Raw genomic sequence first — 14,541 nt, forward strand, 5'->3', positions numbered from 1 at the left:
GCAGAATATTGCCATTGGCGTGTGGGGGTGGGCCCGACACGCCGATGCGTAAAATGACGTCAGGCATGCGTCCCGACATCATTGCGCGTCACTTCGATATTGCATTCAGCGGGCATGTGCTGGAAGCGGCTGCGTGCCCGCCGAACTGTCAAAGGCCTATTAAGGCCATTAAAAAAGTAATTGACGTCGTTCATAGCGCACAGTCCAACCTTCAGGTTGGCGGGCAGGCGAAGAGCCCAGATGGCCTTTGCGATTTTCAGGAAACATCATCCACTGTAACATGATGGGACATGTTTAAATAATCTTTTACTTCCTTTGTTCAAAAGTTTCATTATCATCTTTATCTCCCTGAGGCAGCTCTGTGCCTCAGGGAGATTGCTGCGCAAAAGAGCGCAGGCCCCGACTCTCCCTCCTCCCCCCGCCTTCACAGGTAGCGCTGAGTGCTACCGGCTGTGGGTTATGCTGGGTGGGCCTTAATTGGCCCACCTACGTAAAATGGCAGCGCGCAACCAATCGCGGGTGCGATCAGCTCCGTGCCTGCCCAGCCCGCTCGACATAGGTAAGATTTAGCCCAAGGAGTCCAATCAGAATCAAGGTCAGAGGACCTGGGGTGATGACTTAGGTAGGGTAGAATCAGCATGGAGCATTAATGAACTGTTGTCTGAGTTTAGAGACAAGTGAGTGACATCCAGAATCTATTTGAGGATAAGTATTGGAGCATGCACTGTTGGAGGTATTTTCATGGGAATGATGATGCAGGAGTACCTAGTCAGTTGCAGAATCAGAAAGGTGATGGTAATGTTGGAGGATAAAATGCAGAAGTAGCAGAGGTTTGTTCTTCAGTGAGTGAATTCCCAGCCAGGAACGGACTGAAACTGAAAAAATTGTATAACCAGGGATCAATCACAGACTCAGCAGGAGACTGCAGATTCTCACTCACAGCAGTGGTAGGGAAGGAGTGGTGCAGTAAACTGATCAAAGTTACTTTAAATATTGCAAAAGAGCAGCAGATCAGAGACAGAATTTAGGCCTTATGTTATGGCCAGTGTAGTCCAGAGCAAAAGTGTCTTCTCGATGACAAGAGAAATACAGGAATTTGAAGCCAAGTTTGAGAGAGATTTTTCAGGATCTTTTCCGCAGAGCATAGAGCAATAGATTATAGATAGAAGCTGAATCTTGTGGTTTATTCCAATGTAGTACGGCACAGAAATCTGATCTTGATTTTCAGAGAAGTGCAGGAATTTGAAGCGAAGTTTGAGAGAAAATCAATGCCCAGATCTTTTCCTGATCTTTGCTAGAGCTCACAAGGTAAGGTCGGGGGATGGGGTTTGAACTAATAAACAGAGGCTAGGTAAACAAAGGCCTTGAATAATATTTTTTATTCATAAAATATACTTTATTCATAAAATATCTGAAAGAACATTACAAAACTTTTCTAAATTGCCATCACAAAATGTGCAATCATATTCAGTTTTTACAACATGGATCACGAGGTGCTTCAAAACAATCAATGAATATTACAATCATTTCAATATGGTCATTACAGACAGTGCAATGAAAATGGAGTTATCAACATACATCATGTAGCACTCTGAGGTGCTTCAATACAATTACAATACAGTTAGTATTCAATGCATACATTCATTGCAAACCGTACAGCCTGATGGGTCTATACAATTCCCAGCCCCTCGGTGCACTATGGCAGAAAGGTCTTAGACAGCGACCTTTCCCCGCATACAAAATCTGCAGGTATGTCTAAACCTGTAAAGAATTTAAAAGTGTTGTCGAGGGGAGAAGGTGAAGTTGATATAGCAAGTGCAAAACCGTGGTGCGAAGCAGAAAGCTGCCAGTGCAAAGGTGTGGGAGACGCCCCCAGTGAGTTTGTCCACCATTATGAAACACAAGGCGAACATCTTGGAACAGTTTGACAAACAGGCATTCTCTCCAGCAAGGAAGAGGAGGAGAATGGATGCCTATCCCTATGTTGAAATACCTCTGCTAATGTGGTTCAAGGCAGCCTGAGTGGAGAATGTTCCCTTCTTTGGTCCAATCCTGCAGGAAAGGGGAGTCTCCTTGGCAAAGAAGCTGGGCCATATTGAGTTCACCTGCAGTGATGGATGGCTGGACCGATTCAAGACAAGATACGGCATCATCTTCCACAAGGTAAGCGATGAGGGTGCAGCAGTTACAGCAGCAATGACAGATGATTGGCTGCAAAATAGTTTCGCCCATGTCTTGAATGAATATGCACCAAGAGACATTTTTACCAGATGCATCCAGACTGTTTTACTGTCTTTTGCCAGGCTGAAACTTGTCATGGTGGAAAGCGAAGCAAGGAACATGTCACTACTATGGTCTGTGCCAAGATGGATGGCACCAAAAAGTTGCCACTTCTTGCGATAGAAAAGTCCAAGAAGCCACATTACTTTGTGAATTTCAAGATGCTTCCCATGCAGCATGAGGCGAACAAAACCGCCTGGCCTCCAGCAATTTTGAATTGTGGATCAGGAAAGTTGACAAAATGTTTCAACGCAAGAAAAGGAAGATTGTCATCATTACACACAAGTGCCCCGTGCACACCGACATCGCTGGCCTGAAGTGTATTTTTGACATAGACACGTTTGTAGGCATATCGGATTACATACAGACACATTCATGTGGGCACAGGGCCTCCTTGGCTATTACTAAGCTCCAATTAAAATGAATTTGAAGGCGGATCCCCTGCGATTTGACTCATTGGGATTTTACTGTATTAGTATTCCTCACCTGCAGGTAACATACTTGTACATTGACATACATTATATGGTGCATAGAAATACATAGAAGTTAAATGGAAACAGGCCATTTGGCCTAACCAGTCCAGGTTGGCATTTCGACTCCTCATGAGTGGATAGTCCTAATCATATTTACCTTTTCAAAACCTTTTCCTTCATCCATTTATCCAATCTAATTCTGCCATTTTTTTTATTCATTCATGGGATGTGGATGTAGCTGGCTAGGCCAGCATTTATGGCCCATCTCTAATTGCCCTCGAGAAGGTGTTGGTAAGCTGATTTCTTGAACTGCTGCAGTCCATGTGGTGTAGGTACACCTGCTGTGCTGTTAGGGAGGGAGCTCCAGGAATTTGACCCAGCGACAATGAATGAACAGTGATATATTTCCAAGTCAGGATGGTGAGTGACTTGGAGGGGAACTTCCAGGTCGTGGTGTTCCCATCTATCAGCTGCCCTTGTCCTTCTAGATGGTTGTGGTCATGGGTTTGGAAGCTGCTGCCTAAGGAGCCTTGGTGAGTTTCTGCAGCGCATCTTGTGGATGGTACACACCGCTGCTACTGTGTGTCAGTGGTGGAGGGAGTGAATGTTTGTGGATGGGGTGCCACATCCGTATCAACTCTGTCCTGGCATCATACTTGCACAGCAATTAATACAGAGAAACCCACTATCAAGGAATTGGATTCATAAAAGTTTTATTCAGTGAGTCATTAAGCAACGGCTATAATCGATACTGAGGACTCAGAAGTGGAAGAGAGGGAGAGTGTTATTCCTCCACGGAAGGGCAAAAATTGACAACCCTTAGCCAAGGAACCTAAATTTCAGGGATCCAGTTGTCAAATGATCAATCTCAAGTGGATTTTAATTTTATTCTTTCATAGGATGTGAGTGTCATTGGCAAGGCTAGCATTTATTGGCCTTTCCTTGACTGAGTGGCTTGTTAGGCCATTTCAGAGGGTAGTTAAGAGTCAACCTTGAATCAGGTAAGGATGGCAGGTTTCATTCCCTAAAGACATTAGCAAACGAGGTGGTTTTTTCTATCATCTGGTTTTTACTTGATGATGGTTTTGTGATCAGACTTTATTAATTGAATTCAAATTCCACCAGCTGTCATGGTGGGATTTGAACCTGTGTTCCCAGAGCACTAGTCTGGGCCTCTAGATTACCAGTCCAGTGACATTACCAATACACCACTGCCTCCCTTCTACCCACACAGTCAAGATGGTGGGATGAACCAAAGTCACTTATACAACACAATGTAGAAAGTTTCTCATGACCTGCAGAACACCCTGGACACTGTGACAACCTGAGAGATGGTTATGGCATCAAGAAATTAGGAAGAGTTTCTATTGTCATCGATAACTTCCAGAATGGCAGCTAACAGCACTGTACTGAATGCTTTGAATAGGACATTTTCACAAGGTTCCCAAGACATTGTTGGGACTAGTCAGGCTGTGATGATACTGACCAGTAACATCTGAGAAGCTGCACCCAGCACTAGTGAGTTGCAGACAGTGATGCTGATATCACTCTCTATCTAGGATTGGTTATCTTTCTTAGTGTCTCCTCCAGGAAAGAGTTTCAGTCATGAGCTCAGCACACCTCACCACTGCAAGGAAGATTTTGTAACGGGTAGGTGACTGGGTGAGAACAGATATGAACTGATTTTATTTGGTGAGTCAACCTTTACTCATTGAAAATTTTCAGCTATCAGCTGCTCTTTCTTTTCTCTTCTGTCTGGTTTCCACTTCCTCTCCTTGTTCCTTGCGCACCCACCTCATGCAATGGGAATGCTTAAGTAAGACTTTCATCCTAGTTTTTCAGGTGGATTTTCCACCTGACAGCTGACCAACCTGTCAATCTGGCCAGTTGCCAGACAGGCAAAAAAGATATGGAGGTCCTGCCATTAAATGCAGCAGCATCTCTGCATTCCCAAGATTTCTGGGTTTCCTTCTCTGCTTCCACATAGTGCACAGTCCCGATCACTCGGTGAAAAAAGAAATTGTTAGAGATGGTGCATCATACTCACACATTCATATATGCAGATACTGAACCCAAAGCATAAAATTATAGTTAATATATGTTTGCCAAATATTATTCTAACCCAAGGTTAATGCCAAGTAAGGTTATGTTAAATATAGGAAGAAAGACACAATATTTACTATCAGATACACCCAGGTCAGATTCAATTACTCATCCAGGCACTTAAAGCAAAAGTTTCTTCAGACCTTACCTGTTTCCCAAAATCCACCTAAATAAACTTGTACTATATCAAAACTATATCTGGATCTTCACCTAAATTAAGTACTGCTGTCACACCTGTCCTCATTAACCCCCAATGCTTTCCCCCATTTCTGAGCACACTTAACTTCAATATACTCATTTCCATTTCTCTGCAACTACCTTGAACTGCCCTCTGCAAACTCTTCTAGCTCTGGAACACAATTCAAACCCATTGTTCTTCTAATACTGGCCTACTGTCACCCCCCTATCCCTCTGCTTCAGCATCGTTATTAGCATAACCTTCAACAATCCTGGCCTTATGTTTTGGAATTCCCTAACACCTACAGTAATTTACATCGCCCTCCGTCAATAATCTTCTGACTGTGTAAAAATAGACTACGAACCATTATATTGAAGAAGCAGTTGATCCAAAGAACTAGTATGTTCACTACTCCCAATGATTTGCTTGGAAACACAGGCTTTAGTCGGCCTGCTAACCATTCTATGATTCTGTAACATAGACAGAGGCCTGTGTTGAGAGTCACCTCCATTGGAAGATGGTATGATTTGATTTGACCAACAATTGTCTGCTGTGCAGTTTTCTAGCGAGTACATAGCAAAATCATTGGCATCTGCAGTCGAAACATCATCTCCCTGTACGAGCATTTCTCATGAATGCCTCTATTGTTATGAAGACTTTGGTGCCCAACTTCCAGACTATCATCATTGCTGGCTTTAGTTCAATTTGAGGATGGTTCAGGTAACCAAGGTGAGGTTTTCAAAAACTCATAGATGCCCGTTGACTTGTTATGCTCATAAAAATCAGTGGACATCACGAGGAGGTGTCCTGTACTAGTGATGTGTTTGGAATAGCACAGGAGCAGATACTGTAAATGGAAGTTAAGGCATTTGGTAGAAGAACCATTTATAACCTCACACATCAGCAATTATTCCCTTCAAAAGCCACTGAGCCTGCATGATCTTCATTTCCTATTCTAACTGCAGTATTTTCTGTGTGGCTGCTGCTGAATTTTCTGCAGAGTACCTCACAACTACAATACCACTAGACGCACAAGCATGACACTATCCACGACCAGATCTGCTGAGTGATCATGACTCAAATATAATGATGGGTAGCAGGGAGGCAAAAAATAATCTAGAGTCATAGAGTCATAATAGCACAGAAGGAGGCTATTCGGCCCATTGAGTCCATGCCAGGTCTCCTTAGAGCAATCCAGCCAGTCGCATTACCTTGTTCAATGTCCATTTCCTTGCAAGTTTATTTCCCACAAGTGCCCGTCCTAGTTCTTTTTGAAATCATTGATCATCTCCACTTCTACCACCCTCATAGGCAGCGAGTTCCAGGTTATTAACACACTGCATTAAAAAAAATGCAGCCTCACATCCCCGCTGCACCTCTTATCCAAAACCCTACATTTGCATTACAAACCTTACATTCCTCTAGTCCTTGTACAATCAGCTAATGGGAACAGCTTTTCATTGTCTAGCTCACCTAAACCTGACATGATCTTGTACACATTTATCAAATCTCATCCCAATCTCCTTTGTTCCAAAGTGAACTTCTTAAAAATTTATTCCTAGGATGTGGTCATTGCCCATCCCTAATTGCCCTTTAGAAAGTGGTGGTAAGGCACCTTCTTGAACCACTACAGTCCATGTGGTGTAGGATCCAGTCACTTAAGAGTCAACCACTTTGCTGTGGGTCTGGAGTCATATGGAGGCCAGATCAGATAAGGATGGCTGATTTCATTCCCTAAAGGTCTTTAGTGAACCAGACAGGTTTTATGACAATGGTTTCATGGTCATCACTAGGCTTTTAATTACAGATTTTTTTATTGAATTCAAATTCCACCATCTGCTGTAGTGGGATTCAAACCCAGGTCCCTAGAGCATTAACCTGGGTCTCTGGATTACTAGCCCAGCAACAATACCACTATACCACCACCTGCCCCAATTTCTCCAATGTGATCTTTAGGAGACCAGTAGAGATAGAAGTCAGAGAGGGAAGATGAAATTGGATGCTGGGTCAATTAAAATTTCCAAGATTGAGATCGATAGATTTTTGTTAGGTATCAAGGGATACAGAACAAAGGTGGGTAAATGAAGTTGAAGTATGGAACGGCCATAATCTCTTGAATAGTTGAACAAGCTCAGCCTACACCTGTTCCTAAGTCCCTATGCACAGTGGATAATTATTGCCTGGTATTTTGGGACAATATCTTCATGTCCGCTGACTTTCATCCTTATACTTCAGTCATGATCAGAAAGTAAAGAGGAGATTAAAAAAGCCATTTATTTTGAGCTATCTTAATCAACAGACCGCTTTAAAAATTCTGACAGATATCTCATTAGATAAATATAGTATCTAAAGTGGTACTGAGCCATAGAGACAACAAAGGCTCCAGATTCAACCTTCCAGTAATCTACCTCTGCAGTTCTGCTGACCCATGTTTTTAGATGGACTGTGTTCATTCAGCGTTGCCCTCATTTGTGAGTCATGTGATTTGTAGCATTTTAAATTTATGCAAGAACTATAGAGCAGTGATAATAGGAAACTTTACTTATCCAGATATAGCTGGGAGAATAATGGTGTAAAGCAGGGGGTTCCCAAACTGTGGGTTATATGACAAGTAATTGGGGTTGTGAGCTGCCCCTCCTCCAAGGCAACAATGATCACTTGGAGACAAAGCTAAATCCCCAGACAGACAGGGAAAAGAGTTTCTGAAGTGTGTTAAGGAGATTTGATAAATGTATTCAAAATCATGGGGAGTTTCGACAGAGAGAAAGAGAAAAATTGTTCTCGTTAGTTAAGGGATCAAGAACCAAAAGTTCACAGATTTAATGTGATTGGCAAGCGAACCAAAAGTGACATGAGAAAAATGTTTTATACCCAGCAAGTAGATGGGATCTGGAAAGCACAGCTTGAGACGGTGGTGGAGGGAGATTCAATTAAGGCTTTGAAAAGGGAATTGGATAAGCACCTGTAGAGAAAAAAGTTACAGGACTACGGGAAAAGGGCAGAGGACTGGGATTAGCTAAATTGCTCTTGCAGAGAGCTGGTGTGGATTTGATAGGTGGAGTTTTCTTCTTCTGTACTGTAACAATTCTGTGATTCTAAATACAATTCATTGCAGGAAATTTAAAATGATAGAAAACTATATTTAGTTTTCTACATGAGTCTTGAGCATTAAAACATATATAAATCATAGGACTATTGAATGACTCAGCATTGGCATGCTGCAGTTTGAGTGTTTTTCTCCTCTGGGATCTTGCCTCTTGGGTATGATTCAGTGGATCCTTGTGGCTCTTCAGAAACTCACCCAAGTTGCTATCTTTTGTGTGAACGCAGACAGTGAGTATTGGCTGACTATGCAACAATGGAGGGCATCACACATGGGGCACTTTAGGCACAAATTATAAAAACACCTTAATTACATTATGTTTATGTAATGTGGCATTTTAATTTCCTAAAGTTCAAGGCTCCAATAGTGAGTCGTGTATCGTCTCTCTCAATCTTAATATATCTCTGATTGATTTTAATTGTTTCCATGCTGACAGGTTGACTACTTTCTCGTCTAGGTGGAATCTTCTGTAGGGCAGCTAAATAATCTGTAGGTATCGTAAATGATTGTTTACTAAGAGAACACTTTACTGAAGAAAAGAAAGACTTGAATTAATACGATGCTTTTCACAACCTCAAGACATCCCATTGTGCTATGAAGTCATTTTTGTAATGTAATAAACGTGGCAAAAAACTTGCGCACAGAATGCCCCAGAAGTAGCAACATGGCAATTTACTTTTTTACTGATGTTCATTGAGAGATAAATATTGACCCAAACACCAGGGCTTAATCCCTGCTCTTCTCTGACATTATGTCATAGGATATTTTACATCCTCCTGTGAGAGAAGGGCCCTTAGTTTTCCATCTCACCTGAAAGGTGGCATGTCTGACAGCACACCACCCCTTCAGTACTGCACTGGAGTGTCAGCCTGAATTTTTGTGTGTAGGTCTCTGGAGTGGGACTTGAACCCACAATCTTCTAACTTCAGAGGTGGCAGTGCTAGCAACTGACCACAGCTGACAAACTAGAAAAATAGGAGTAATTTGGTTCTTGACTTATGTCTTTTTGATCATGATTCTGTATCAGACCTTCATGTTGTAGGATTGTTTATTTTATTATTATACTGTTAGGACTTAGTTGACATATCCCTAAGTGTTTTGGTTAAGATTGTATTCTATATGTACCATAACCAAAAAACCATAATGGATAAATGTGTCAGGGGGCTAAGAGCTCACCCTATATATTTTTCTAAATTATACATATTTTATATATCCTCATAGCTAATTTCTAAAATTTTAAAAACTGGACAATAGTCTAAGCCATGTCTGTTTGTGACCCTGAACAAAAGGGGCTATTTGAACAAAGGACCCCACCACCTCCCTCTAAGACTTAATGGTTGTAACATTTACAGTCTCAAGGACCCAGACAAAGGAATACACATCCTTTGTCAAAACCAAAGTCGAGAGGTGGGCGTCATGTGACATGATCTCCCCCACCACCCACCCCAGCTGGTGGAACCAGTAATATTGCCTTGTGGAACTGCAAAGCTCAGTCTGCCATCCTTCTATCTACCTAGCGGCTGCACATAAAATGGGCTCGGTGCAGGTTTGCCCAGCCTTGCCCCATCAATGCTGTTTCGACTGGAACTTCTGTACCAGCGCCTACAAGACTGATTCATCTTTGCGTGCCTATCTCATTATGGCTGTCAACTCCACTGGAAAAGTGAATTATCCAGCATCAGTTCAACCTGCCAACCTCTGTGAAGGAATATACCACTGGACTTTGATTCTGGATTCTGGACTCACAATAATTCTTTTCTCTGTGGTCTTTGCCCTGCAAATCTTTCATTCTTTATCAGTCTTTTATTGTATGAATGCACAGGAGGCTGTGTTGCAGCCCTCCTCCCACATTTGAGTGTGTGCATATAAACTAACCCTCTGGGTTTACCCTATCTTAAGTTTGCTGTGGGGTTATTAATAGAAATTGGATCACTACTGAGGGGTTGGGAAATAGGCTACCTCTTATGCAGGGGGAAATCAAAATCAAAACACCTTTCTGTTTATAGATGGGTGGTGAGAGGAGAGTCAGGGCTGTTTAAATTAAATCCCCCTCCTGTCCAGAACAAATGTTAGCTACAGCTCTCTACAAGTCATTATATGCCAAGAAGCTTTGAAAAGAGAGGCGTTCAGACCAAGCAAAAATCCTCTGTTTAAAAGTCATCAGTATGTAGATAACCTTGGGGAGGCTGTTATCCTTTTAACCAGTAACAAATGTAAACATGTCTAGCTAAATAGCTTGAAACGGGACAAGCACATATTAATCTCGTTAAGTGGTCATTGTTGATGAATAAACAGCAAGAAAGCACAAATCTGGATCCCCCTGAATGACAATCACAATGACAGTGACCTAAAGCCGGCTCAAGGTGCCATCACGGAAGGGCAGTTAGGTAATGACTGGCCAATCAGATGGACAGAAATGGGGTTTTACCTAATAAGGCACAGGACCAAGCTGGAACAGTGTATAAAGTAAGGATCAGTGTATTAAGTAAGAAATTGTAAGATACTAAGCATGCATCATCTTCAAAAAGAGAAGTCAGAAAATAAACTTCCATCAAGAGACAAGGCACCCAGTCAACCGGAGCTTGAGGATTGGTGTTCCATCGTGAACTTGACTGATGACCACTGCCTTTTGCTAAATATTTTGTGCATTGTGGAAAACTTAATAAAGTCTGTGAAGCTTCTGAAAAACACTCTCGTACAAGCGTGGTTTTGTATCTAGTCTGAGCTGGAAGTCCCTTTTTGATGAGCTCTTAGTCAGCAATTGTAATTGAGCAAAGTCTTACAATTAAATTAAAGCAAATGCTAGATCTTATAATGTAGGGAACAACTAGGCAACAATGGCTAGTGATAGATTCAACTTTGATTCATGTATGAAGCTAGCCCATTAAAGCTAGACATTGTACACTGGGATTTTCAAAAAGCTTTTGACAAAATGCCACAAAAGATGATTGCTTAAATTTGGAATTAATGGGCAGATCATGGATGTATAAGGAATTCTTGTAGGTAGAAGGTTGTTATAAATGGTCATGATTGTGTGTTGAGATCAAGTATTAGTGGAGTCCTACAGAGATCAGCATCAGAAATGTTACTCTTCACAACCTTTATTCATAAACTATGTGAATGGGTTGGGCAAAGTCGTGGATGATTTCTGTGATCTTAAGACCCTAACTAAGAAAAAAATGACAACAATCAGATTCAGATGTAATGGGCCTTCATCTGGCAGATTTTATTTCAAATCAATAAATGTGTTAAGCACCAGGCTAGTGCTAATGCCAAGCAGGTGTTATCAAACTAGACATTTGAACTGTTATAGAATATGAGTCTCTAAATGTTCAAACCGGTGCCATGAGGCTCCAGCAAAAGTGAATGAAAAATCAGGATGAATTGGTAGGAAAATCTAATATTAAAAAAAGCAATACAATACAATACCTTAGGCCTCATGGAAAATACTGTATCTAGTTTTGGTACCCTAACATGGGGAATGATATGGAAGCTATAGAAAAGTTTCATAGGAGACCCTTATATTGAAATGTAGTTTAAAGGAAACCTCCTCTCAGCGAGGGCAGACATTGACAATGAAACTCAACATTGCCTCCAGTGTGCCAAAGCAGCCTTTGGCTGTCTGAGGAACAGAGTGTTTGATGACAAAGACCTCAAACCCAGCACCAAACTCATGGTTACAGGGCTGCAGTGCTACTTGGACAAAGTACAGCAGACACCTTAAATCCCTGAAGAAATATCACCAGTGATGTTTCTGCAAAATGCTGCAAATTCAATGGCAGTATAGGCATTCCAATATCAGCGTCCTCTCTCAGGCTAATATCCCCAGTATCGTAGCACTGGTTATGGTTAATCATGGGCGGGCCACATTCCTGGCATAAAACTTCCAAAACGAGCTCTCTATTCTGAGCTTCATCACAACAACCAGGAGGCAGAGGAAACGTTTCAGGGATGTCCTCAAAACCTCCCTGAAAAAATGCAACTTCCTCTCCGACTCGTGGGAATCTCTTGCTTGACACCGCCCAAACTGGAGAAGAAGCACCCACGAAGGTGCCAACCATTTCGAACATCTCCATTAGGCCCAGGTGGAAGCTAAGTGCAAACACCGGACAGATTATACCAAAATCCAAGCACCCCACCCACCCAATCATCAAACACTACCTGCCCCATCTATGGCAGAGTGTGCAGATCCAGTATTGGATGTTTTAGTTACCTCAGGACCCACAACACTGGAGCGGAAGAAAGTCATCCTCGCTCCTGAGGCTCTGCTTAGGAAGAAGAAGAAAGGCCATTAGTCACCAATGATAGGCTCAGAGAGCAGAAGGACACTCAGTTTTATATCTCATCTGAAAGGTGGCACCTCTGACAGTGCAGCTCTCCCTCAGTACTGGAGTGTCAGCTTAATTTTTTGTGCGCAGGTCGCTGGAGTGGAACTTACCAAATTTTTACTCTTAAAAGTTTTGATTGATAGCTTTACAATATTAAAAGAACTAGATGGTGTCTTCGTGGGTACTCTTTAAATTAGATGGGTTAGAGAACATCAGGGGCATTGCCACTTCCCATTATTAATTCCCTCGTCCCATCCTCTAAAGGACCAACCCTCACTTTATCGCCCCAAGTTGCCAGCTGTAGCCAGCACAGAATGCCGAGGCAGCAATTGTGAACTCAACTGAACGTCACCGTACTCCAATGCCGCTGCTAACCAATCAGAATCATTTATTTATTGAAAAACACGCGCGCTTTGGCCGGTCTGGTTTCTGTTTGGAAGAGGCTCCTTGTTTATTGTTTTGTAAGGGAGGGGGCGGGGCTTGGTGCGACACCGTCGCGTGAATGACGTCGGTGGAGGCTATGTGCCATTGCAGTAGAATGTAGCGGAGGCCGGCATTCTATTGCTGAATGAATGAGAATGTCTGAGGCTGCAGGAATCGAACTCATCATCAACCAGGAAGCGGAGGCCAGAGCCCCCCTGTGCCCACATGGTAAGGATAGAGTGTGGGAGGGGGAGCGGTACAATATAGACTCAGAGCTTGCATTAATGCTGGCTCCATGCACGCAGCAGGCCGAAGATACACCAAGACATGCTTATTGGGAAACAAAAAGCAAAATACTAGATATCTTGAAATAAATAGAGGACTTGTTGCATAATACTCAACAGGTCAGACAGCATCTGTGGAGTTAACGTTTCGGTCCACGACTTTTGGTCAGAACTGGAAACTGTTAGATGAACTCGGGTAACATCTTCCAATTCTCAGAAAAGGTCGGGGACTTAAGGCATTAACCCTGCGAGTTTCACACTCCATAGATGCTGTCTGACTTGTTGGGTGTTATGTATTATTTTAATTTTAATTAGAAGTAGCTGCCTCGGTTTGCAACCGAGAGTATTCAAATGTGCGGCTGACAGCTTGTGCTTTAAGAAAGGGCTGTCAGCATCAACAGGGGAATGTCAGGACTGTATTTATTGAAGGATGAACAGAATGATCACGTAAACTGTGGCCCAGTTGGTAGAAATCACACCTCTTGCGTTACAGATCTTTTGGTTTCAAGTCTCACTCCAGGACTTGAGTACAGAAATCAAGGCTGACACTCCAGTTCAGTACCGAGGGAGCACTGAACTGTGGGAAGTGCTTTCTTTTGGGTGCGATGTCAAACCCAAGGCCCCATCTGCTCCCTCAGGTGGACATAAAAGAGCCCATGCCCTATTTCGAAGCAGAACGGGGGGGGCGAAGAGTCATACAGACTCAAAATGTTAACTGTATTCCTCTCTGCAGATACTGTCAGACCTGCTGAGTTTTTTCAGATAGTTCTGTTTTTGTTTCGAATTATCCTTGGTATCTTGGCCAATGTTTATCATTCAATCAGTATCACAAAAACAGATGATCTGGTAATTTTTTATTCATTTACGGGATATGGGCTTCGCTGGCTGGGCCAGCATTTATTGCCCATCCCTAGTTGCCCTTGAGAAGGTGGTGGTGAGCTGCCTTCTTGAACCATTGTAGTCCCTGTGGTGTAGGTACACTCTCAGTGCTGTTAGGGAGGGAGTTCCAGGATTTTGACCCAGCGACAGTGAAAGAATGGTGATATATTTGATATATTTCCAAGTCAGGATGGTGAGAGGTTTGTAGATGGTGATGTTCCCATGTATCTGCTGCCCTTGTCCTTCTAGTTGATAGTGGTTGTGGGCTTAGAAGGTGCTGCCTGAGGAGCCTTGGTGAGTTTCTGCAGTAATACTGCTACCACTTTTTGTTGGTGGTGGAGGGAATGAATGTTTGTGGAAGGGGTGCCAATCAAGTGGGCTGCTTTGTCCTGGACAGTGTTGAGCTTCTTGAGACTTGTTGGAGCTGCACTCATCCAGGCAAGTGGAAAGTATTCCATCACACTCCTGACTTGTGCCTTGTGAATGGTTA

At 42.6% G+C, this 14,541-nt stretch overlaps 1 protein-coding gene across 2 annotated transcripts in view; it reads left to right on the forward strand.

Annotated features, from left to right (window-relative positions):
* Positions 1 to 12,966: 12,966 nt before the first annotated feature.
* zcchc4 (zinc finger, CCHC domain containing 4) overlaps positions 12,967 to 14,541 on the forward strand; it is a 106,183-nt gene continuing 104,608 nt past the window's right edge. For both annotated transcript variants that reach the window (XR_005946610.1, XM_041216477.1), the window contains exon 1: positions 12,967 to 13,116. Coding sequence is in view for 1 of the 2 variants with exons in the window: in XM_041216477.1 (XP_041072411.1) it covers positions 13,038 to 13,116 (79 nt within the window). In the remaining variant the exon portion in view is untranslated. The remainder of the gene's footprint in view (positions 13,117 to 14,541) is intronic.

Source organism: Carcharodon carcharias, chromosome 1, assembly GCF_017639515.1.
Source record: "Carcharodon carcharias isolate sCarCar2 chromosome 1, sCarCar2.pri, whole genome shotgun sequence".
Classification (NCBI taxonomy): Eukaryota; Metazoa; Chordata; class Chondrichthyes; order Lamniformes; family Lamnidae; genus Carcharodon; species Carcharodon carcharias.